The following is a 23215-nucleotide window of genomic DNA, read 5'->3' on the forward strand; positions in this document are numbered from 1 at the left end:
CATGGAAATCTTACCTCGCACACCTGCAGGCAAAGAAGTCTTCTAATGTAGCGTTCAAATCTGACTCCCTTGCTAATCGTGATTCCTTGCGTTCATTGCACATGCGCCGTCGGCTGCCAGACGTACGACTCATTCACAGCAGAAACCCTGCAAGAGAAGAACTAGCGGGATGATTGGTTATTTCATACGTTAGTGGATTCGGGAATTTTTACCAACTAAATCTATGCTGAATTCACAATTCAGTCCCATAATTTTTACCACTTACTCTCACTTGCCATTATAAGGTCTCTTTCTCCTCAGAACTGTGTACAATGAGCCTAATTCGGTGGGCCAAAAATAAGTTAAGGACGAATCCTCAGTAAACAAAAGTAGTTGCGTGTTGAGGAAGACAGATTATCCACTGAGATTTTCATTTTGATTGTAGTTATGACACTATTAAAGCTATTACAAGAGATTTACATGGCTTACATATAGTTTCTTTGAAATTATGTGTGAATGTAATCAGTGGTTTAGAGATGGTTAAACCATTACCAACGATGACGAAGTTGCATAAGGTGTTGATCATGGCGAAGCATAGGTAGAAATGTCAGTATATACGAAATAACAAACAGGTTACATATAGTATTTAAATGGAATTCCAAGAGATTTTGTTCAGAAACCATTTGACTGTCGAATCAGTGACTATAATTGTGGAAAACATGAATAAACCACGAGATATTGCACTATTAATAAAGCATAGTAACCAGTGAGTTTTCATGTCATTGGCTGCCATCCCTCCTACTCACACACCACATTTCCTATATTTCTCTCCATTCCATCCCTCCAGCTCATAATTGGTCTCCCCCTCCTACTCTCCAAGTCAGACTCTCAACTAACTTCTTATCATGGCCAAACCATCTCATTATTTGTACTGTCATTTTTATTACATATTTTTTGTTGCAGGTAAGAATAGCAACAGTTCTATGTTTGGAAGGCCTCTTTATTTAAGTTGAATTGAACGGGTAAGAACCATTCTGATTTACCAGAAGTGGGTTAGTTAAATAGATGTGAAGTTTAGGTTGAAAGAAATTCATAGTTAAACACTATTACTGGTTATAATTTTTTATGTCAGTTGCATTTTATAACTGAACTGTAAGCCATTCTTTGTTTCACCTAAAGCAGTACTCTACTGGTAGCACTGCTGAACTTCAACCTTTCAGCATAGAGTATTCACTTCTGGCCAACCTTTTCACCAAATCAAATAAGTATTGGAGATTTGATATGGTACTGCACACCACTGCTTACTTTTAGATTAAATGAAAGTCCAAAGAGTCTAATGAATGAAGGCAGGAGCGGCAGGAGACAGGGAGAACATACAAGAGTGAAAAAAATAGGTGGAATGAAACAGAGAAGAGTTTTGAAGTAAATGGAAGTGTTGTTTGATAAATAATGTAATTATTTGCAGATGATTCATTTCTTTCCATGGCGATAGTAAACAAACAGTGCTTGGCATGAACTTTAGGAGCTGTATCTGAGAATCAAATTTGACTGTGTAAGAGAGCATCATTATTATTTTAGAGGAATGAAATTATTGACTGTTCAGTGATTCTGATTGGCCATTCAGAGTAATACACTGAGAAGGGAGAAAAAGTGAGCAGATGGAGAGAACACTTTAATGAATTGTTGAACTTAGAGAATGAGAGTGATGCAAGTTTATGTGGCTGGGGAAAGGCTGGGAGAAGGAGGAAGGTGAGAAGACAGGAAGAAATCAGTAAGATGGAAGTTGTGGAAGCAATGGAGGAAGTCAAAATGGGGAAAGCCCCAGGAATGGATGGAGTGTGTGGTGAAATGCTGAAGCATGGATGAGAAATAGTAGTAGAATGGATGTGGAAGATGTGCAGATTGGCCTGGGAGGAAGGTAGAGTCCTGGAGGATTGGAAGTCAGGTATAATTATTCCCTTGTACAAAGGGAAAGAGGAAAAAGAAGTGTGTGGTAATCATAGGGGCATTTGTCATCTTAGTGTAATAGGAAAAGTTAGGGAAATAAGAAAGGAATTAGTTGGAGAAGTACAGGGAGGATTTAGGAAGAGAGGAGGCAGTGTAAATCAGATATTCATTCTTAGATCTTTACTGGAAAAGTTTCTAGAGAAGGGAAAGAAGTTGTATGTGGCCATCATGGATTTGAAGAAAGCATATGACAGGGTGGATAGACAAGGATTGTGGAAAGTAAGAATATACGGAGTAGATGGGAAGTTATTGAATGCTATGAAGAGTATGTATGAGGGTGCTAAGGCTTACAGTGTGTGTGGATAGTGAACTGAGTGAGTTTCTCTATTTGAAGGTTGGGTTGAAACAGGGATGTGTCTTGTCTCCATGGTTGTTCAATCTGTATATGGATGGGGTTATAAAAGAGATACAAGGTAGGGTAGTGGATGTTGGAGTGGCCCTAATGAAAGAGGGCAGTGTTTGGAAACTCCTTGTACTGTTGTTTGCAGATGATACTGTGTTGTTAAATGAGGATGAAGGAGAGCTGGAAGGCTTGGTGGATGAATTTGGGAGATTGTGTAAGAAACGGAATCTAAAGGTGAATGTAGGGAAGAGTAAAGTGATGGTCTTTGAGAGAGGTGAAGTCAGTGAATGTACAGTGAGATTGGATGATGAGGAAATGGAGAATGTGAGTATGTTTAAGTACTTGGATGGTGTTATGAGTAAGGATGGAAGTTTGGAAGATGATGTGCTTGAAAGGGTACAACAAGAAAGAAAGGTTGCTGGTTCTTTGAAAGCAGTGATAAGAAACAGGGAAGTGAGGATGGAAGTGAAAAAGTTATTACATGACACTATTGTGATACCAACTCTAACGTATGGAAGTGAAGCTTGGGTGTTGTTGGAGGGACACAAGTCAAGAGTGATAGCAGTGGAAATCAGTTATTTGAGAGGAGCCTGTGGAGTCACATGGAGAGACAGACTGACAAATGAGGATGTGAAAGAGCGTTATGGTGTGGATGTGGATGTGATAGGAAGCGTTAGGAGAAATGCATTGAGGTGGTTTGGCCATGTGAAGAGGATGGAGAGTAAGAGACTGATGGGGAGAGTTTATGTGAGTGTGGTGGAGGGGGAGAGAGGGAGGGATAGGCCAAGGATGAGATGGAGAGATGAACAGGAGAGGTAAATGAGAGGGGGGGGGGTGAGTTGGGAGCAGGGCAGTGAAATGGCAGGGGACAGGGCGACGTGGAGGCAATTTTTTTGTGGCGACCCCATTTGGGATTGAGGCATCTGGCAATAGATAGATAGGTTTATATCCAAGGGGTGGTTGGGGTTTATTGCTTATGTGATGCCACTCAGGGATGAGTGAGGCTGGTCACACTTGTCTTTAATGTTAGGACCAACTTGCCTAACCCTGGGCTCTGCTCCTGATGGGGCAACATAGGACTGGATGATGGATGGATGAATGGATGATAATACATTATTTCTTTGCTTTTGTAACACTAGTGGAAATTGTACCAGTGCTATATCTTTATGCTTTTATTAAAAATATTAATATAAATTGCTCTAGTAACCACTTGTGGAAAGTGACCAATTCATGTAGCGTAACCTTTGGTTAGGTTGTTATGCTAGGTTGCTTTACGCTGGAGTGTGTAGGCCATGACTGGGTGCCTTCATTCTTGCCTATCCCATTTGCTCTTTAAGTGTGTTTTTCTTTAATTAGGCCTGTTATCTCAGTTTCAGCCATCTTCATTGTATTTTTCTGGTCCAAATTCTACCTGATTACCATTTTTCTTAAACCTTTCCTACTATAATTGATTTTCATTTTTGCAAATACTCATGCTTGTAAATAAAGGGGAGGTGGTGGCTCAATCGGTAGAGAGGTGGCCTGTAGTCCTAACGGACCAAGGTTCAAATCACATTGGGGCAGGAAACAGTTTAAGGATTTGAATTTCCAAAAAATCCGACTTTACTGATCTACCAGAAGACCCGCCGACATGTCGAAAAAATACCCCCGCAAATACCAATACACCAATCCTGTATGAGACAGCCCTATCATGTATTCAATATGGACGGTGGGTGTTAGCGCCGAAGTGGTGACATGTAGAGATGTGCGGTATGTAGGAGGACTACTGGGCCTTGAGAGCAGGCTGTGAAGCCTATGCCCAGAGTCAGACACATGAAAAAAAAATAATAATAATAATATTCATGCTATGTTTCCATTCTCCTTAACCCCTACACCGCGGGCATGTTTACCAATGTTTTGCGTGTCCCGCAGGGTTATTCGGGCTCCGACAGACTCTCAAAAAATAGTTGCCAAAAATCAGTTATTAGTCCTAGATTATTAAAATTACATATGCTTATGGCACATACCTTCAGCTTTCTCCTGGAATGTTTGTTGAGCCTTCGTCGGTTACCGTAGGACTTGTGGAGACCTCTGAAGTAGGGTAACGAAGTCTCCACTTTACACTTCCCGACAACCTGTAATATGATTACCACAGCCAGATATAAACACTATAAACACTACTCTATGATTTTCAAGTAGTTTGGGATCCCTACTCCAAAAAAAAAAACACACTGTGAAAGCAATGGAAATTACGAGCGCGTCTGATCGTCCCACTTGCGCTAGTTCGCTCTTGGTACTCTGTCATTTATTATTCATAAAACCCCTCACACTTTATATTTCTATTACTATATCACACTTATATATATCTGGAGTCTTTCTCCATAAGTTTCCTTCAGTCATATTAGTTTATTGTCACTGAAGTCATTCAATTTTTCATTCAGTAAAATACGTAGAGAGCCACGGATTCACTTTCACTGTTATAACATAAATTATTTGTACTTATATTCTTATATTACTAATTACTTACATTACTATTTACATTTTCTATTCTATTTTCAATATTTACCCTTCTATTTTACTTACACTATGTAATTCACTGTCACTTTCAGTAAGATAAAACTATAATACACTGTTCAGTCATATATACTGAACATCCATTGCTTTCACCTGCAATTTACACATTATTTACACATTATTTCCAAATTATTCTGCTTTCACACTTGCACTGTTAGAGCTGCTTCTGGCTGTGGTAATCGAAGAAGCAGGTAACACAGAGGGGAACCTGGCACTCAGCGCACTGCCAAGAGGTGCGTTTGTGCTCAGGTGTGCAGCGGGTGGTATGTGCACATGCCTGACACCTGCAAATCGCAGCCTTCCTTTTCCCTGTGGCAGGCATAAGCTCAAGTCTGTGCCGATCCATATACGCCCTCTGCTCAAGTCGGTCGGGAAGTGTTACTGGATGGCGCCTTGGAGTTGCTGATGTCACCCTATCATATCTTTCCAGCAGCTGCTGGACACAAGTCCTGGCGAACAACCTCAGGGAGAAGGACTTGGGTGGCTTTACCTTCATCTTGTACAGGATGAAGGCGTTCAGCATCGTCATATCTATGAGATGCAGAAAAACTTTCCTGTACCACCTAGTATTCTTCCTGAGGCAGTCGATCTCACCAATCATCATGTCGAACTTGTCCACCAGCCGCATGTTTATATTATAGTCCAACACATCATCAGGTTTCATCACAGGTTCGCCTGTCCTACGGTCAACCTTCCCACTGTCTGTCATCTCCCCCTTATGTACGGTGGTGAGCATGTGTACGACCCTCTTGTCATGTTACCGTATTGCCAGCATCTTCTCAGACTTGCGTAGGTGCACGTCTCCTCGCTGCGAGGTTCCTGCCTCTGGGAATTTGGGGAAGTGGGCACGATTACTTTTCACAGTGCCGCAGGAGCCAATGCCGTGCTCAGAAAGGTATTTGGCAAGTTTCAATGCTGTATAGTAGTTGTCTGTATACAGCACATGATTCCCACCAAAATACTTTTCTAGGAGCACTTTCACTACACAGCCTGAGAAGCCAAGGGGGTGTGTTTTATCCAGATCAACAGTGCTGGCTGAATATATGACAAAGTCAAGGATGTACCCCGTCTTACAGTCGCACAGTACAAAGAACTTAATTCCAAAGCGATGGCATTTGCTTGGAATGTACTGAACAAACCGAAGACGTCCTCTGAACAAAACCAAGGATTCGTCAATGACAACCTTCTGAAAGGGGTGGAAGAATGACATAAACTTATCCTTCATTCTGCTCAGAATATCCCGGATCTTCCAGAGTGGGTCAGTTTGGGAAGGTACATCGTTGTCGCCAAAGTGCAGGTTTCCCATGATGTTCCGGAAGCGATCTCTGGCCATGTACTTACTGAAGGTGGGTGAGGGTAGTAAGGGGTCCATGGACCAGTATTCTTCCAACTCATGCTTCTTGGAGTGTGGCATGAGAAGCATGAGGGCAAAGAACACATACAGCTCCTGCACTCCCAGCATGGACCACTGTTGCATCTTGGCTGCACCTGTACCACTTGCAGCACGTTGTGATTCATACCTGTTGGTCTCATCACATATGTGCTGCATGACTTCGTCATCTAGGAAGGCCAAAAGGTAGTCCACACACTCAGCATTTTCGTCAATAGTGAAGGCAGGCTGAACTCCTGAGGAGCTCTCATCAAATACTAAATTTTCAGGCACAAAATCTGACCCTTCCGTCCACGCGAAGGCGTCCAGGATTCCCTGTCGTGGCGGTGTAAGGCGGGTGGTGGTGGTGGTGGAGGTTGGCTGTGAGGCAGATTTATCTCGGTCGTGGTCACTCGCACTGACCCTAGGTTGCCGTACAGCACTAGCAGCCCTTACCGTACTAGCTACACTACTTTTCACTCTCCTTGATTTACCTCTACCTCTACGGCCTGCCTTCACTGTAGATGCTGGTGGTAACTCCGACGACGAAGACTCCGGAGATAACTCAGCCGACGATAATGAAGAAATGAGTGAAGTGGGGCTTGGGGAACGGGGAGGTGAATGCACTCGTGACTCATGGTGGGCTGGGTCACGTGGGGACATTGTTCTGGGGCTAACACGTCGCCTTTTCACTCCCTTCCCAAATTCCTGTCCTTGCTGCACTAAAGGCTCCTTTCCCTTGGAGCTAGACACTACTTCCGACACTGAAGCACTCATTGTAGCAGTTTCTGGCACGATAACCTCACCCGGCTCATCACACGATTCACCCGAATCGTCAAAATCACTGTCCATCATCACCATGGACAATTCTGCCAGTTCACGTGCCACTACAGAGTCACTAAGGTCTTTCCTGCTTCCCTCACTACTTTTCTTAGGAGTAGAGGTCACGAGGCCCTTTGCAATGGGCGCAGAAGTGGCAGGAATGGCGGGGCGCGAGTGCGACATTGTTTCACTAGAGCGGAGGACAAGGAACTAAATGCCGCGGCTTATCTGAGAAGGGAAGGGTTGACAGTGCCACTTAGGCTGACTGCTGCTAACTTACATGCTGATTTTTTATAGGTAGAAAATCTCGGCAATACATAAAGAAATAGGTAGTTCCAGGTGAATGTAAATGTCACTTAGGCTTCTCCCTTCCTTTCTGATATATATTTTTATTACAGACATCGATTACAAGGCATAATTCAAAGGGGAAATTACCATGGTAATGTAGCGAATGAATGCACGTGAGGTGTTGTCAGGTGATAATTAGCCAATTCCTGGTGTATAACACTATCACTTACCTGTTTTTTTTTTTGGTATATATTATTTTGTATAAGTATAGAGCATAGGGCTTATTTCAATGGATGAATTCTGTGGAAAAATCCGGGGGAAATTTGCGTAGCGCAGTGCAGCGTGGGAGGTGAGAGGACAGGGTAATGGAGGGCAGGTAGGGAGGGGAGTCATGAAGGGGGTAAAATCGCTAAATTGTCAACAATGGATGGGAGTACAGATGAGATTTGGAATGCTGACTAGTGTTGGACATTGGCAGTACTGGTAGATGATACAAGCCACCACTTGAGAGCCTGGGATAATTCAAAATAACACAGAATCACAAAAGTGATGCCCCGCGGTATGATCCATTGTGGCCTAGCGTCATGAAAGTGACGCCCCGCGGTTAAGGGGTTAAGTAGGGTACAAATCTTTAAACTAACAGGTCATACTCATTCCTCCAGACAGTCCTTTCAACCTGAATCTGATAATGGAAGAAGGGGAATAATAGTTTCCTGAGGCTAGCCTCTATCACATCATATAGCCCTGGTAGGTGACAGGAGGGTGCTACCCCTCTCGGCAAGGCAGCTACTGGGCATGGCTTGAATTCATGACTTTAGTAGTCTGCAGACACCCAAGCCAGCTTAAACTGGACACATCTGAATTATGTGGCTTTGTTCATAATTTTTTGTTGTGCGATTTTCTCACCCCAGGAAGAAACCATTTTCATTGTTTACTGATAAATTTTCACACCAGAACCATGACTGTGAGATAAAGTACAGTATGGTATATACAGTATACTGTGATCTGTGATGGGAATGCCAAGCATTTGGATGCTTATACATAGAAGTGATGGTCATGATTGAGAAATAGTTTTCCAAGATTTTTAAATTTCCATAAGCCTCTTGATCCTGAAAATGTCTGAAATTGGGAATTGCACTGTAGTACTGTATTAGTCACAACAGCATCATAACCATGCAGGACCTCATCAACCCACAAATTATATTTACAGTGTACAGAATATATACTGTATATATTTTTTTTACACATAACGGAGTGCAAAATGCATTGCATAATCTCATACTCATCATACTTGTCAGACTCCCTTCTTTTTCCAAATAACCCCACAAACATCCTAATCTCTGAGGTATATACTCTTTCAAGATGATTGTCTTTTTCAAGTGTGACTTGTATGAGAGAGAGAGAGAGAGTCTTACACATACTCCCAAACTCATTCACCAAGCCTTGCAGCTCCCCTTCGTCTTCACTTAACTACACAGTATCATCTGCAAACAACAGTACAGGGAGTTTCCAAACACTGCCCTCCCTCACTAGGGCCACTCCGACATCCACTGCCCTACCTTGTATCTCTTTTATAACCCCATCCATATACAGATTGAACAACCATGGAGACATGACACATCCCTGTTTCATCCCAACTTTCAAATAGAAAAACTCACTCAGTTCCCTATCCACACACACTGCAGCCTTAGCACCCTAATACATACTCTTCACAGGATTCAGCAACTTCCCATCTACTCGATATATTCTTTATACTTTCTACAATCCTTGTCTGTCCACCCTGTCATATCTATCTATCTATCTATAGCCCGACGCCCTAATCCCGCAAAGGGTGGTCGCAGACAAAACGTCTCCAAGTCCCTCTGTCACCCACCATTTGACTACCCTCCTCCCAACTCACCCCCCCCCTCTCTCATATACCTCTCAACTCCATCCCTCCACCTCATCCTCGGTCTACCTCTCCCTCTCCCTCCCTCCACCACACCTACATACACCCTCTTAGTCAGTCTTTCATTCTCCATTCTCTTCACATATCCAAACCACCTCAGTGTATTTCTCCTAATCTTCTCAACCACATCCACATCCACCCCACAGCGTTCCTTCACTTCTTCATTCGTCAACCTGTCCCTCCATGTCACTCCACATGCTCCTCTCAAGTAACTCATTTCCACTGCTCTCACTCTTGACTTGTTCCCCTCTTGCAAGGTCCATGCCTCGCTTCCATATGTCAAGGTAGGGATCACAATACTATCATGCAGTGACTTCTTAACTTCCATACTCACCTCCCTATTTCTCATCACTGCTTTCAGTCCACATACAACTTCTTTCACATCTCTAGAAACTTTTCCGCTAAAGATCTAAGAATGAATATCTGATCTACACAGCCTCTTCCCTTCCTAAAGCCTCCCTGTACTTCTCCAACTAATTCCTCTGTTGTTTCCCAAACTCTGTCAATAAGTATCCTGTCATATACTTTTCCTATTACACTGAGAAGATAAATGCCCGTATGATTACCACACACTTCTTTTTCCCCTTTCCATTTATACAAGGGAATAATTATACCTGCCTTCCAATCCTCTGGGACTCTACCTTCCTCCCAGGCCAATCTGCACACCTTCCACATCCATTCTACTACTATTTCTCACCCACGCTTCAGCATTTCACCACACACTTCATCCATTCCTGGGGCTTTCCCCATTTTGACTTTCTTCATTGCTTCCACAATTTCCATCTTACTGATTTCTTCCTATCTTCTCACCTTCCTCCTTCTCCCAGCCTTTCCCCAAGCAATTATACTAGCATTACGTTCATTCTCTAAGTTCAACAAGTCATTAAAATGTTCTCTCCATCTGCTCACTTTTTCTCCCATCTCAATGTATTACTCTGAATGGCCAATCAGAATCACTGGACAGTCAATAATTTCATTCCTCTAAAATAATAATGATGCTCTCTTACACAATCAAATTTGATTCTCAGATACAGCTCCTAAAGTTCATGCCAAGCACTGTTTGTTTACCATTGCCAAGGAGAGAAATGAATCATCTGCAAATAATTACATTATTTATCAAACAACACTTCCATTTACTTCAAAACTCTTCTCTGTTTCATTCCACTTATTTTTTTTTTCACTCTTGTATGTTCTTCCTGTCTCCTGCCACTCCTGCCTTCATTCATTAGATTCTTTGGACCTTCATTTAATCTAAAAGTAAGCAGTGGTGTGCAGTACCATATCAGATCTCCAATACTTACTTGATTTAGTGAAAATGTTGGCCAGAAGTGAATACTCAGTGCTGAAAGGTTGAAGTTCAGCAGTGCTACCAGTAGAGTACTGTTTTAGGTGAAACAAAGAATGGCTTACAGTTCAGTTATAAAATGCAACTGACATAAAAAATTATAACCAGTATTAGTGTTTAACTATGAATTTCTTTCAACCTAAACTTCACATCTATTTAACTAACCCACTTCTGGTAAATCAGAATGGTTCTTACCTGTTCAATTCAACTTAAATAAAGAGGCCTTCCAAACATAGAACTGTTGCTATTTTTACCTGCAACAAAAAATATGTAAATAAAAATGACAGTACAAATAATGAGATGGTTTGGCCATGATTAGAAGTTAGTTGAGAGTCTGACTTGGAGAGTAGGAGGGGAAGACCAATTATGAGCTGGAGGGATGGAATGGAGAGAAATAAAGGAAATGTGGTGTGTGAGTAGGAGGGATGGCAGCCAATGACAAGAAAACTCACTGGTTACTATGCTTTATTAATAGTGCAATATCTCGTGGTTTATTCATGTTTCCCACAATTATAGTCACTGATTCGACAGTCAAATGGTTTCTGAACAAAATCTCTTGGAATTCCATTTAAATACTATATGTAACCTGTTTGTTATTTCGTATATACTGACATTTCTACCTATGCTTCACCATGATCAACACCTTATGCAACTTCGTCATCGTTGGTAATGGTTTAACCATCTCTAAACCACTGATTACATTCACACATAATTTCAAAGAAACTATATGTAAGCCATGTAAATCTCTTGTAATAGCTTTAATAGTGTCATAACTACAATCAAAATGAAAATCTCTGTGGATAATCTGTCTTCCTCAACACGCAACTACTTTTGTTTACTGAGGATTCGTCCTTAACTTATTTTTGGCCCACCAAATTAGGCTCATTGTACATGGTTCAGAGGAGAAAGAGACCTTATAATGGCAAGTGAGAGTAAGTGGTAAAAATTATGGGACTGAATTGTGAATTCAGCACAGATTTAGTTGGCAAAATTCCCGAATCCACTGACGTATGAAATAACCAATCATCCCGCTAGTTCTTCTCTCTGCAGGGCTTCTACTGCGAATGAGTCGTATGTCTAGCAGCCGACGGTGCATGCGCAATGAATGCAAGGAGTCACGATTAGCGAGGGAGTCAGATTTGAATGCTACATCAGCATCGCTTTGTTTGCGCCAATTCATCGTGCCGACCATAGCAACGATGTATGACGAAGTGATGGTGTGCTGACTGTGAGGTTGCACTGTGCACTAACTGTTTCTTTGATTTCCACGCAAAGACCGAGTGGTAGGAATATTGGTATTATGAATAAGTTAGTTTTATACATACTGGTTTGTGGTATTTTGTTAAAATAGATATGATTTCACTGCTCTGCATATATTTATGTGAAATATGGAGGTGGAAAGTATGTTTCATGATAAACTCGCAGCCTTATTTTGTTTGGGAAACATTTGCTTTTACATAATTATGATGAAAAATTATAACTCAATGGAAAGAGAAAGTAGCAGTGGTATTTCCGTTTGTGGGCAGTACGTAAATGACTACCGGTACTTGGTTCACATTTTATTTATTTATTTAATTTTTCCAGTAGTAATTGTAGTGGTAGTAGTAGTGGTAGTATGTGTAGTAGGTGTGGTAGTAATAGTAGTAGATGTGGTAGTTGTAATAGTAATAGTTGTGGTAGTGATAGTAGTACTTGTAGCAGTGATAGTTGTAGTATTAGTAGTTGTTGTAGTGGTAGTTGTACTTGTACATCTAGTAGTAATAGTATTATTTCTAGGAGTTGCAATACCCAGACTTCTACTCGATCACCAATGCCAGAATCGAGCAACAATCCTAGCCAAACATACATTTCTGTGTGTGAGAGAGAGAGCGCGAGAGTGTCTGTCTGTCTGTAACAAGGAAGACGAGCAGCGGGAGTTCAAGGTCGCTGCTACTGTGACCGGCCTTCATTCACCCAATACGACCGATTATGGACAAATATTCACGGAAACTGTTTGTAGTGTATTTTGGTGTCCTAGAAGTGTCATCGGAGTGATATAAGTGTGGTGGGCTAATGTAAGCCATTGTTGTGTCACCGAACCTCCGCCATGCATACGGACACCAGCAAAAAAACAAAAATTACCCTCATTCCCTACTCACTCTCCCTATCTGCACTTCACGGACCATCTGATGCCATCAACATGAAGTCGAAGGATTGTTGAGTAATATGAAACCTTATTTGTTACAGTTGGTTAAGTATTAACAGCGATATGAAGCATTAAAAATGGACGCTTTTGTCGATTTCTGTCAGGAATGCCTGGCTGTGGGGAGCGCTCACGAGGGGTTAAAAAAAAAAAAAAAAAAAAATACAGGTAGTTAGGTTTGTGTCATGGAGCCAGGATTCTGAGGGCTTAACTGAAGTGTGAATGATTGTGTGACCCATTTTTATGCTGTTTATAGCTCTCTTACATTAGTTCTTTCTCTTTGCATATTAGTGGGTCATAGCTTACCTGATCTTTAGGTGGGAAAAAGATTACGGTGATGATGATGATGGTACCAGTTAGCTTATCACGCAGCTAGTCCAGATGGCACCAGCTCACAAACCATATGGCCCACCAGGTGGTGTCACTATGTCCCATTCTGACCTTGATTACAGTTCAGTACTCTGAAACCGTTCAGTACATTTCATGGTAACCATATAAGCAACAAATGAGTGACTGATGTTCTTGTGGGTTGAGGTGTTACAACTGAATGCAGTCCATATGGGTTTACATTTTTGGATCAGTTGGAGTTTCTGCTAACACAGTACCAGTTAGGGGACAGCAACTGTCCCTTCTCTCCTTGATGTCCAGATTACGTAGCCTTGTCCTGGGCCCGTACACTCCCTTGTAGGGCAGTAGATGATGAAGCACCAAAAGTCTTCTTTTTTTTCAAATACAGTAGGTTCGCACAGTGCGCGTCCTCACAGTGCGCGATTCGCATTGGGCGCGAGTGACCAAAAATCATAACCAAAAACCCTTGAATGCGCGAGTTTACCGCACAGAATGCGAGGCAGAGGCAAGGAGTGGCTCAAAAATGCCATTTTCTATTAGTGCACGACCACCCCTCACACAGCATGTCACGTGTCGTCATGTTGATGCGCAGAAATTCCTGGGCATTCTACTGCGCAGCTTAGGGTACAAGGGAGCGGGCGCGCCATAACAGTCCTGGCTCGTGCACTTTGCAGATCCGCTCTCTACAGCTAACCTGTCGTGTACAACATGTGGTGTTTTTTGTGCTGCTCCATCCTTGCCTGTACTTCGCCGCACCATGGCTCCAACCCCAAGAGTTAAGAAACTTCTGATGCACGCCACCAAGTTAAAGATCATTAAGATGAAGGAGGAGGGTCAAGGAAACACTCCCATCGGGAGAGCCCTGGGACTGGCTGAATCTACAGTGAGAACTGTGTGGAAGAACCGTGAAGCCATAAAGGCTGTAGTGAAGACGTACGGTGCCTCTGACCTAGACGGCCGTTCACGAGTGGGAAATCATGCTATGATGCTAATGGAGCACTATCTTGCCACCTTCATAATGAGGAAGGAAAAGGAAGGTGTTCCATTGAATGGAAGATTTATTCGGAACCAAGCCCAGCTGTTTTACAAGGCTGCATCTCGCGGGTTAAAAGTGGAGAAACCTTTCAGGGCATCGGTTGGATGGCTGGACCGTTTTCTCATGCGCAAGGAACTCCGTTATGTGAAAGTGTCTGGTGAACGTGCCTTTGCCGACGAGCTGGCCGCGAGAGACTATCCTGTGATATTTAGAGCAATTATTGAAGAGGGACAGTACACCAAGGACCAGATCTACAACATCGATGAAACGTCGTTATATTACAAGGCCATGCCCAAATCAACTTACATCACTAAAAGACAGAAACAAGCCCCTGGTTGCAAGCTCCAGAAGTGTAAGATGACGGTAATGTTCGCTGTAAACCTGTCTGGGAGCCACAAGATGAGGCCAGTTGTTGTACACACAGCTTCACACCCAAGGTGCTACAAAAACCTCACGAACATGGATGCAATTGGCATGTATTGATACAAGTCCGCAAATGGTTGGATGACTGGGAACATTATGGCAGACTGGTTAACGAGGCGGTGTGTCCCTGATGCGAGGGCCAAGTGTCGGGAACTGGGCATTCCATTTAAGATGCTCCTTTTGCATGATAATGCACCAAGTCACCCTCCATACCTTGAAGATCTGCATAAGGATTGTCGTGTTGTGTTTTTTGCCGCCCCATACGACGTCACTAGTGCAGCCACTGGATCAAGAACTAATCGCCACTGTGAAGTTTTCTACCATAAGCAAGTGTACGACTACCTACGCAGGAAGACCGACACACAAGAGGAGCTTCATGCCCTACAAGAAGATCATGACAAAGACCTTGATGAGGCATCTGCTCCCGTTCCATCTCCACCAGCACCTGTATCCCAACCTGCCACAGATGCCATGACTGTTGAGGCATTTTGGTGTAATTTTATGGTGAAGGACGCAGTTGAATTTCTCCTACAAGCCTGGCACCAGATTACACTTGCAACGGTGAACCATGTGTGGTGAATACTCGTGCCACACTTATGCACGACCCAGGAGACGGCCATTCAACCACTGGCCGAGGCTGAGGCAGCAACACTGACAGCAGCACAGGCTGTACCAGGTTTTGAGGACGTTACATTGGCGGACATACAAGAAGTGCACACTGCTACTGAGGAACAGCCTCCCGAGGAAGTGTTGCAACGGATAGACGAGGCTGACACAGAGCCCGACACCAGGCAGAGTCAAGTTGAGCAGCCTAACGTGATGGAAGGCAGGACTGAGCTGCGTATGTCAAACATTAGCAAAATCCTTGCTGCCATGGATAAGCTCAAGGAAGAGGTGAAGGAACAGGAAGTGAGCAACCTAAGAACGGATGAACTTCTGGGTGGTATCGACAAACTCTTCCGTTTCTACATAGACAGGCACAGGGAAGAAATAAAGAGAAGACAGATGCTTATAACAAACTACACACAGCAGGCTCAAGTTGGTGAAATTGCGGAACCAGCTACATCGTCTACTCCTGTTCCTGTTAAGGATGAAGAGGATGCAATGTCAGAAGTGTCAGCATTGGACTTTGAAGGGTTTATGGCCGAAGTGAGTGAGTTAAAGGCTCCTGGGGAAGGTGCTCAGAAGGAGTCCGTGGAGGGAAGTATTGATGCGGTGGGCGGTGTGGTGGGGAGTGCGGCACTGTATGTGTTGCCGCTCCTCGGAACCCCTGTTATTTAAGGTCATCAGGCCTGTTTTCTACTGTTGTTAAGGTGACTACCCATATTTTTGTTATTGTAGCTATAGCTTTAGTACAATGTCTGAAAAATATGACCTTTATTATGTCTCTAAGGGCCAAAAAATGTCCAGGTATGAGGGGGTACTGCCCATATGTAATTATTCCCATAAGATGATGTATTCCCAGTACACGAATTCCCAGTGCACGAGGTCGTGGACTGCCCAATCTCTCGCGCACTGTTCGAGCCTACTGTACCATTATTTCACTTTAATGAACATTTAGTTATAATATTTATTTGATATATTACCAGATTCCTCTGCTAAACTATAGTTTCTGTTCCTTCTCAGGTAGGTTTGCAGGTATGCTCAAAACTCACCTCCACTTGGTTTCACAGTGTGTTGAATTTCTGATTCTTCTTTGGCAGGTCTGTTACCATGCTAAAAACTCACTTTAATTTGGGTTTACAGTGTATTGGATTTCCTCATGGATAATGAGTAAACTATAGAAAAAGTCAACCTCCATGCCTGTGAATGTACTGTGCCCTCATATCAACCCTTTGATTTCAGTGATGCCATTCATGTTACATTCTTGCCCTCTACAGATGCCTCCAGTTTGTGTAACCTACAGGATATATTTGGATTGAAAAAGAAAGGAATAACCCTCAGTAACTACTGTACTATACTATCAGTGGGGTATTCTAGGCTGACTATAATGGTCTGGTAACAGTTATAATAAACTGCAAAAATACATCCTTGGGGTCAAGGAGTTAAACCAGTAACTTAACTATAATTGTTAAAATCGGTCTTGGAACACTAAATCAGTCATACAGTAGTATTGTAGAATCCATTATATAAGCATTTTTCACCAAATAAAATATGTCTAAACCAGAATTTTCTCATAAGCTTTTGAACCTCATACCTTTATTGGTGGATATATCTAAATGTTGAATTGTTCACATTGTTTATTCAGTATATATTCTGTAGCACCTGATATAGTTTATATCCAGATTATGGTCTTCATTAACTCCAAGTTAACCATAGCAAAGTATTTATATAATACACTTTGACCTCCTGTAGATCCATGACCTGGTATCCAACACTAATTACACCTTGAAGATTGCGGGTGTGACAGGCGGTGGTGTCGGAACGTATGCCACTATCTATGTATACATCAGTGCCACATTAGAGGGATCTTCTCAGTTTTCCACTGAATGTGAGTCACCATACTTTACTTGCTAACTTGATTCCAGGCAGACATGGGCATGATTATGATTATTAATGGTGATCACAAAATCATAATCCATGGCAGTGATTATATTATCATAATCAAATAATCATTTTTTTTTTTTTACTGATATAATCATAATCATAGTCTAATAAAAAATTAAACAATAGCCATGATCATAATCAAATCATAATAAAAAAAAGAAGAATTGTAATGATCATTTATTAGAACATTGTGATTATTTGTTCATGATTTTCATGTGACAGTGTTATGTATTACATGAGTTCCTCCTTGATACAGTAGCCACACACAGTCAAACATGTTCCAGCATGTTTGGCAGTCTGTGCATGTCTGCCTCTTTTAATTTTAAGTTTGATGATCTGTATGTTTTTGGTTTACACAGGAAAGCAGTACAGTGTCCTTGCACAGTGTACAAGTTTATGGGCGGCAGACAAGTTCATTCACTGCGAATTTGTTCACAGTGAACAAAGTACTTATGGGAAAAATAGCATATGGGCGGCACCGCTTCCTCAAAATCCACTTTTTGAGCCATAGAAATGTACTAAAGGGCACATTTCAAATGCATACAGGACAGATATATAAAATATAAAACACATGGCAGTCCTCATTGGCTTGAATACAGGTGGTTCTGAGGCAGGGAGATACACTTAGGGTGTCCCCGCCACATCACCTTCCACTTCCTCGTTGCTGTCACCAGTCTCGCCCTCATCACTTGACTGAACCACCTCCCCACATGCCCCTACCTCATTCACCTCTTTCATAAAACCGTAAAAGTCCAAAGATGAGACCACTGACATCACATCATCATCATCTTCCCCAGGAATTGTAGCAGTTGATGTAGAGGCAACTGGCTCCTGTTGTTCTTGAGTTCAGTAGTAGCATGCGATGAGTGTTTGTTTTCTGATGTTGACTTCTATATTGTGCCTTTCAGTGTAATAACGAAAAGTGGTTTCTGCTCCACTGAGCACTTCCTATGTCCTAAGATACCTGGTTTCATTGGCCTTGACAAGAGGTCAGAACATCCACTGCTGCTAGAATTTTACTGATCTTCAACATAGGCAAATCTTTGTCCTCCATTGGATTCTGCTAAACAGGTTGCTCAAATCTGATCTCTTGTGCAGCGTCTACTGGGGTGGGGGGGTCATTCAGTATGGGAGACGGCGGTTATGGCCTACTATTTTCCCCAATTTCGTTCACTCGGGGTTCAGCTTGTTCATTATGGTTTTGTGGACCTGATTACCCCCTGCTCGTTCATTAGGCAAATCGTTTACTCTGAACACGTTCACTGTGCGAGGGCACTGTATGATACTACAATATGATACAGCAAGCAATATTTTTCATCCACAAAAATATATCCAGTCTATAAATATGACTTTTATTTTTTAGGTAGTGCATTTAGTCTAGCTATTTGATGTGTTTTTGAATTTTGTATGTCAAATGTTTTTGAACTGTACCGGTAATCTCATAATTAATTAACCCTTACACCATTATTTCATTTTTTTTTTTTTTTTTTTTACATGATAAAGGATTTAACTTTTTAAGGGGAACAAATAGTTATGGAGGACTAGTGTACTAACAGTGAACTTATTTTAGTTACAGTCAAAATAAATTTAAAGAGTGAATTACCTAAAGGTAAAGTTGTGTTCGTAATCGTGATTATATTAAAAAACAGAATAATCAACAAATAATCTAAAGCTACTATCCTCATAATCATAATCATTAAGGTACAAAAAAATCTAATCAAAATCAAAAATACGAAAATAAGATCATAATTGAATCATAATAAGAAAAAACTAAAACCAAATAATCCTGTTCAAATCACACAGAAATCATCAAAAAATTTGAGACAGTAATCATAATCAAATCATAATCAGATTCCATAATCATGCCCATGTCTACCTCAGGTTTGCTTTTTTAGTTTTCTTGTTTTTAATTTTGTTCTTAAAATATTTATCTGAACTTTCATCAAACATATATTGTCCAGCCCATTTGGCATATTTACTCCACCCAGCCCATCATGTCAACTCATGTCTACCACTTCCCACATCAAATTTCTGTGAGAAGTCTGTGATTTAGACCATCCTTTCAGCATCACTGCCACACATGAAACACCCACCATCACAGGGTGTATTCCTCTCACTATGCTGCACAGCCCATCACCATTGTAGCTATCCCACCAACTACTCTTTACCCTTCCCACCTATGGACAACCACATAGGGGTGTTTGCACAATCTCTGCAGTCAACTGGTCTGCTTTGTCATGTGGACTGGAATCAAGCACAACAACAACAGAGATGCGTTTGACTGGTCTGCTTTGTCATGCGGACTGGAATTAAGCACAATAGCAACCCATCTCACTCATTTTTTGCTCCCCCATTGAATTTCTTGGTGAAACTGTGTAACTGACAGTGCTGGGCAGGTGCGCAAACACTTGCGAAAAACGCAATTGCACGCCGTTGTGCTCTGGTGAATATCGTTTGCGCATTGCGCACCGCACGAGACCATGCGCATTATTGCGCTTTCGCACATGAAAAGGCAGGTGCGCAGGCACAAATTTTGTTGCGCTTGCACAACTAAATTTGCACTTGCGTTCCTGCCTTGCGCACGTGTCCCATGGATTGCGCACTGCGCAATCCAAGGGACACGTGGTCTTGTGAGCTTCCCATATGTCTGGACAAGGGATGGGGGAGGCTCAAGCAGGTCACGAGGGTTCTGCTGGGGGGAGGTGGGAGGGACGGAAGATAGTGGCAGTTCTTAAAATGCTTCAACAAAGATAATGTATTTTAATATTTTTTAAATTATTATTATTTGTAAATAATATTAAATTAAAAATACATTATTAATAAGAGTAGCATATGCAATTCCATACAGAAATCATTAAAACTTATTATTTAATCAAATATCCACAGCCTAATAATTTATTAGACTGTGGATATTTGATTTAAACAATATGTTTTAATGACTTTTGTAAGGAATTACACATGCTATTGTATATCTATGTTGAATTATTAAATAAAACGTCTTGCGAAAATGCAGATATAAGTAAAACTGGCAACATCACAGCCTTTGTTTCCCTGTCCCTCTGTTTCGCAGCCCGCTCACTGCTCTGTTTGAACTTCCACGAGTGAAAAGTTACTACATGACAGTATTGTGATACCAACTCTAATGTATGGAAATGAAGCTTGGACCTTGCTGGAGGGACACAAGTCAAGAGTGAGAGCTGTGGAAATAAATGGGTTATTTAAGAGGAGCCTGTGGAGTTACATGAAGAGACCGACTGACAAGTGAGGAAGTGAAGGATCGCTGTGGTGTGGATGTGGATGTGATAGGAAGCATTAGGAGATACATACTGAGGTGGTTTGGTCATATGGAGAGGATGGAGAGTGAGAGACTAATGAGGAGAGTTTATGTGAGTGAGGTGGAGAGGGGGAGAGGGAAGGGGAGCCCAAGGATGAGATGGAGGGATAGGATAGAGAGATATATGAGAGAGGGGTGTGTGAATTGGGAGCAGGGCAGTGAAACGGCGGGGGACAGGGCGACATGGAGGCGATTTGTTTGTGGCCAACCCCAACGGGATTGAGGCGTCTGGCAATGGATAGATAGACAGAAAGAATTCCCACAAATATATGCAAATGGTTTGCACTTGCGCTTTGCGACATTGCGCAAGCTAAATATTTGTCAGATTGTGCATTTGCTCTTGCGCAAGGTAGTGAACTGTGGATTGCGCATTGCGCTTGCACGAGGTCCTTCTTCGTTTTGCGTTGCCCACCACTGGTAACTGACTATACCAAACAACAAATAAGCAGTGCCCATCTACAAAGGGCATCATATCTTTCGTTGTGTCACTTAAAAAGACTCCAACATGTTTGCATGTGTTGGCCTTGGTCGCCTAATGGCAGCTGTCTGCGCTGCTTGATCTCTGGCAGCCTCCCTATTCAGTCCCTTATCTGTAAGCTCACACTTTATGATCTTGTCCCAGACCTTTTTTGGTCTGCCTTTAGCAACTCTATCCCCGACATTCACATTTCTTACTTTCCGCACCCAAATATCGTCCTCCATCCTTTCCACATGCCCAGATCATCACAGACTACCCCTCTTTATCACAACACCAATATTCTCGAAACCCATCCTTCCTCTTAGCTCTTCAGTCGTAAACCTAGTGCCTCCCTCCCGCCCCCTCCGGGCCCTGCATTCAAGAATTCACTACACATAGTCACCCTTATGCCCCACCATCCATCACCATGGCATCCTGTCCTGTCCAATCATCCTCATTCTCAATTTGTTTTCTAAGTGAAATCTACATCATCCAGTTTACATTACCCACTGGTCATGGCTTCTGCCTACCATTCCAATCCATACCACTCACTCCTGTTCGTCCATCACACCCATATTCTTACCTCTTTCTTAATATTTTGAGGAGAAATGGACCTATACCATATTGGCTGATCTGCGATGTCTTTCTTATGAGGGTATACCCTAGTCATTCTCCACCATCCATGGACCTGTCTAATATAGTCCCCTTTTTACCCATCCATCCCACTTCCACTGCCAGGTTCACCATCGACAAAAGAAAAATCCAGACATTCATATCTCAGACAGACTAAGATTTCCACATGGCATCAAAGTCTGGACCAATAGTTCTCAGCCGACGTAAATGGGTATGATAGACTAGAAAAGATCTGAAAGCACCTAAGAGGGCCTGAAGTGAAGTAAATATAGCAAAGTTGTCCTGTTTTGCCTATCATGAAAATGATTTAAGTATTCACCTGACTCTCTGATTCCCTAATCGATCTTAACTGACCATATACCACTGTTGTACTGTATAGGGGTCTCTATCAGTCTTAGCTGAATATAATCTTTTCATGGTGGTCAGAATTTGATATAGAAGTGATATTCTTCATCTCAGGAGAGGTTTACCTTATGTGCATGCTATGCCTTATGTATGTGTATCTCAGGCTACACTGCTTCACTCCTCTACATGCTGTCTGTTTGCCCATCTCCTCTAACACAAACATAAATAATGAAAGTGACAGTGCGATTTCTGGTATTCAGCATAGCTACTTCAGAACTGGTTCATGCAGTGGCAGTATTGTAACCATTGAGGTCATGCCTAAGTGACGTATTTGCTGCTGCTATAAAGTTCGAATCGGTTAAAGTTGTCAGTACCATCTTAGCACTTTTGCAGCACCTCGGTTTGGTTTCCCTTGCTAGAAGGGTAGTCAAGTTGTACCCCACCTGCTTGTGGAGATCTCGCAGACACCCTGTTTTTTTCCATTTCATTTCTTTGTGTTTTTTCACTTTTCTTTTTTTCTCCTAAATTAGGGTGACACAAATGGGGGCGGTGCTACCTGGGTTTATCCTGGGTAGTATTGTATGAGGCGTTGAGTGGAATAACCTCTCGTTCGCCAAATATAAAAAAAGGAAAAAAAAATGCTGCTAAAGTTTGTTTACTTTCAAAATGCCATATCTTTTCAATTCTGGTGAATTTTTTTTTCAAATGTAGCTGAAAACATCTGCTTGCATGTTAGAGTATGTAAATCAATGGCATTTTGAAAGAACACTACAATAACAGCATCTTTTTCCTCTTGCCTGACAACAATGAACTGCATTTTCCCAAAAATGTGTGTTATTGCAAGCCAACCTTATGATGTATGCATGTACTTTCACAATATCCATTAATATAGCACAAAACCAGCACAAAAAAATAAAATATAGCTAAGAAAATCTGTCCGTACCATACTGCTGGCCAGCAACTTTGCGCGAGGTGGCCTGTGGCGCTCGAGTGGTTATTACTAGCATTCTGGGACTTCCCCCATGTGGAGCTAACAATAGATGCTTGTCTCAACATGAATACATAAGAAAAATCGACCTTAACACCAGTGGAATAACTGAGCCTGATGTTGGTTTCCAAGGTTCAGGACCTGGGGATGACAGTGCTAAGCCACAATGATTTTCTGACTGGATTATTCAGGCAAAAATGTATTATTCAGGCAAAAATGGATTATTCAGGCAAAAATGGACCTAATGTTCAAATAGCATAGTATAAAC

General features: G+C 42.0%; 1 protein-coding gene across 1 annotated transcript in view; it reads left to right on the forward strand.

The window, feature by feature from the left end:
* LOC145399142 (uncharacterized) overlaps window positions 1–23215 on the forward strand; it is a 313723-nt gene that overhangs the window by 214066 nt on the left and 76442 nt on the right. Inside the window, exon 20 of the mRNA XM_080271880.1 lies at window positions 16999–17134. Coding sequence (XP_080128006.1) covers window positions 16999–17134 — 136 coding nt within the window. The remainder of the gene's footprint in view (window positions 1–16998; window positions 17135–23215) is intronic.

Source organism: Coenobita brevimanus, chromosome 47 (genome assembly GCF_032717465.1).
Source record: "Coenobita brevimanus isolate Jiangsu-jjx chromosome 47, ASM3271746v2, whole genome shotgun sequence".
Taxonomy (NCBI): domain Eukaryota; kingdom Metazoa; phylum Arthropoda; class Malacostraca; order Decapoda; family Coenobitidae; genus Coenobita; species Coenobita brevimanus.